This window comes from Dichomitus squalens (assembly GCF_000275845.1).
Source record: "Dichomitus squalens LYAD-421 SS1 unplaced genomic scaffold DICSQscaffold_180, whole genome shotgun sequence".
Classification (NCBI taxonomy): Eukaryota; Fungi; Basidiomycota; class Agaricomycetes; order Polyporales; family Polyporaceae; genus Dichomitus; species Dichomitus squalens.
Window position 1 is genome coordinate 1 of NW_006767062.1, and position 4,066 is coordinate 4,066.

The 4,066-nt window shown below is 47.7% G+C and overlaps 1 protein-coding gene across 1 annotated transcript; it reads right to left on the reverse strand.

The window, feature by feature from the left end:
* Positions 1-176: 176 nt before the first annotated feature.
* DICSQDRAFT_175813 (uncharacterized protein) lies at positions 177-685 on the reverse strand (the record flags this gene model as incomplete). Its single annotated transcript, XM_007371685.1, has 2 exons — positions 177-328; positions 607-685. 2 exons carry the CDS (start codon positions 683-685, stop codon positions 177-179), a joined length of 231 nt encoding a protein of 76 aa, XP_007371747.1.
* Positions 686-4,066: the final 3,381 nt, after the last annotated feature.

Consider the following 4,066-nt stretch of genomic DNA (forward strand, 5'->3'; position numbering starts at 1 on the left):
CGACCGACCGAAAGGTCGTAAGGTACGTGAAAAATCGCTGGGTATTCGACGTCCAAACTGGCGGTCGAAAGAAAGCTAGACTTGTTGCGAAGGGCTTTTCTCAAGTTGAAGGTGAAGACTTCGACAAGATCTTCTCCCCAGCTGTGCGTTTTGAGACAGTTCGTCTTATTATCGCCCTAGCCGCACTCGAGGATTGGCATATCTCCAGCCTCGATCTGCGGAGTGCCTACCTCTATGGCAAACTGAATGAAGAGATCTATATGGAACAGCCGGAGGGCTTCCGCAAACCTGGCACCAAGCATAAAGTCTTTAGACTTAAACGTGCTCTCTACAGATTGAAACAGGCAGGATTAGCTTGGTGACGAACACTGTCTGAATCCATGCAGTTGATGGGTTTCAAACGACTCAGCAACAATGCAGGTGTCACAGTTTTCTCGTGCCACGTGACCTGGGGGTCATGTGTACTGGGACAGACGCTCACCTTGACCACGGACAACTCATATCGGAAAGTGGAGGGGCCAGGATCGAACCCCAGACCTCGTGACGGCCAGGAGCGCCCATCCTCACTCACAGGCAGGTGACTGATGTGACAGCAGGAGCGCTTACTCATTGGGAAGTGTCCGGACTCGGCACGACTCAGGATTAGTCGTAAGGTCACCATGAGGCAGGTCAGAGGGTAGGACATGAGGCAGAGAACTCTGACCAAACGATGGTCAATAGGTACCTGGTCTGTGCACTGTTGTATTAGTATATATAGTAGGGGGTCTGAGGCAGGGAACCTCAGACTTGATCTTCTCGTCGATCCCCCATCTCCTCTGTAGGTAGCTAGCAGCCCTACCTTCTACTGCCCCTTCTAGTCTAGGGAATTCACATCTTTGCATCATATCTTGCTGTGTCACTTGTGGTTGCTTCGCTCTCAGCACCAACCCCTTCACCAGTAAGCTTTGTCTTTGTTTACCTGGTGGCACAGCTCATTGGCTGTGACAGCAGGCCTGTACATCTACAAGCGCCAATCTGATGGGCAGCTAGTAGTTGTCATCGTCTATGTAGATGACGCTCTCTTTTGTGGGAAAGACAAGAAGCTTGTAGCTCAGCTTAAAGCTCGCTTCATGCGCAAGTGGGAATGCCGCGATCTCGGCGATGCAAAGGAATTTCTGCGTATGCGAATCGTGCGCAAAGGCCGCAGTACCCACTTGGATCAATGTGCCTATTTGGAGAAAGTACTAGAACACTGCAACATGTTGAATGTGCAACCAGCTCCAACACCACTTTCTGCGGGTTACATACCTGCACCCAACAATGAACAAGCACCACCGGAACTTTGTTCACGGTTTCAAACAGTTATTGGATTCTTGCTCTACTTGATGCTTGGTACCAGACCAGATCTGGCATTCGCCGTGACCAAACTAGCACAGTTTGCGTCTAACCCATCTGAAGAACACCTTAATCGTGCACTCTATATCTGCCGATATCTAGTCGGAACCAAGGATTACTCCCTAGTCTATGACGGTGCTTCACAGTCAGGCCTTGTCGCCGGTACTGATTCAGATTGGGCCTCTGATCCCAACTCTCATCAGTCACAGACCGGTTTCTTCTTGAAACTAGCAAATGGGATCTTCTCATGGCAATCACGAGCACAAAAGACCATTGCTCTCTCTTCTACGAAAGCTGAGTACATGGCAATGAGCGATTGCAGTCGCCAAGTGGTCTGGGTTCGCAATCTACTTGCTGAACTTGACTGCCATGTCGATCACATACCTCTATCCGGAGACAATCAAGGATTGATCTTCATTGCATCGAATCCTGTGACGGAGTCAAGGTCAAAGCACATTGACATTCAATATCACTATATCTGTGAGGTGCATGATAAAGGAATCGTTGATGTCTTCTATATAGATGGAAACGACAATCCTGCGGACATCTTTACTAAGAACCTTGGTGTAGTGAAGTTCTTGAAATTTCGCTCACAACTTGGTCTCCGCTTTCCAAAGTCCAGAGCTGCTTAAAGTGCCTGCTACGCTTGCGTAACCATTCAGATACTTAGTGAGGGGGAGTGTTGAACAGGCGCTGGTTTACACAGCTTGCCTAACACAGCCGTCACAAGATATGGAATGGCACAGCCGGTTACTGCAATAACCGAGGCTGTACTACTCATGTGGTACACACACAGCTTTGCTGTGTACACACTGCTTCTTTGTAAGACTGTGCATCCTGGGAATGTACTGTATAGTACTTCGTAGCCACAGATGTACAGTAGTATATATAGGGGACCTCTGTACCCTCAATCTACAGTTCAGTTCACTCAAACATCTCCTCTCATCGCTTTAACAAGCCTCTTACAACCAACAACCCTTCTAGGTGAGTTGCAGGCTATCCGCTGTCATTGCCACCCGTGGGAGAGGCTTTCGCCCCCTGGGTTCAATATGGAGACTCTAGTTTTGACCTCTTGTCCTCAGGTAAACCAGTATACATTTTGCTCTGTAAATACTTTGCTCAATACACTACTTGTCTTCAGTCCTATCTGTTGAGCTCTGCTCCAGTCTCACTGTGATCAGAGTCTGTTGGTGCTTCTGCCTGCCTCACTTATCTTCTTCTACTCACTTGACAGTCAGTCGTAACAAGCAAGACTACACAGGATCAAGTAAATGACCACAACTTATGAGATATAAATAAAGAAGTGAAGAAGTACTCACTTTTCAATTAGTAAGGAAAGACTAAAGAGTGAGCACAAACTCTAGAGTCTTTATATACTATAGAGAAGAGTCTATAACCAAGCCAAGAGTGGCTAGTCACATGTACTAAGATGTGATGAATCATACAACAAGAAAAGTATTACAATGTATTGTACCATAGAATGAGTTGAGTAAGACATAGAATACTTAAGATGTTCTGGAGCAGTATAGATTGTCTTAGATAGTATCAGAAGAGTCTAAAAGCATAGCTATATTGAGCAGAGAGTCTGGACCAGATAAATCTGTTTCACATAATGTTGAACACTCCAATAGTTGTCCATGTAACTCTGATGATTGACTAAACTGTAAGATTCAACTTGATTTGTTGAGTACTAAGATGCCGCCAGATTTGACCAGAAATTCCACAATTATGTCCACCACTGGCCTGCTACCACATTTTGTCTAGTAGTGTAGGTGATCTATATCTATGAGTCATATACCCACAATTTGGATGCAGGACTAGGTCAAGTCTATCTGCAATAACCATACAGCCTCATCAGATTTTCTGTCCAGCATCCAAGATCTCCAGATGCTATGTGTCGTGGTGACTAGGCGCGTAGACTCAGGTCGACGTTCGGTGACGACCCCGTGGGCGAGCGGCAAGGAGCCGAAAGGGAAAGAGAGAGAGGAAGAGGGATAAACGTGACAGAAAACTCGACAAGGGCAGAGCAGAGGTCGGCACGAAGGCACAAGATCTACGAAAGCTAGTCTTCACGCAGACAGCGACAGACTAGTCCCAATGACCAAGTTATACATTAGCACTCGAAGGGAAATACAACGCTATGGCCACTCACCTAGTCCCAATGACCAAGAGGTCAAAATGGGGACTAGGGAGCGCCTAAGGGGGTCCTTATATACTAGAAGGGCTGCTTAGCAACCAAGGACAAGGCGCGAGAGCGAGGCAGTGAAGATGACAAAGGGAGAACAAAGGGCGAGAAGAAAAAGGTAAAGGCATGGCGATCACGGGAACGTAGCATGCGGCTGTGGGAACGTATCTGCAGTGTCCAAACTGGGATGGGCTAAGAAAGGAAATGGTCCGAAAATGGAAGGTGGGCGTCAAGGGGAGGGGAATGGGCGGCAAAAAGGGGCGTCTGTCCAACGTCCGTGACAGCAGGGACGCAAGGGCTTTGACGACGTGTGTTTGGTGTGGCGGACCAGGTTGTTCTTGTTCATTGACTTGGCACTCATGCCACCGGCAGGCGGCCTTGCGCATAGTGTCCTCTCCATTGTCTGTATGCATTCAATAGAGCCACGTAGCTAACATGCATCTTGTTTCTGTGTAGTGCATTCATCGGTCCGCACTCTCCCTCACTCTACGTCTCTGCGGTGCTTGC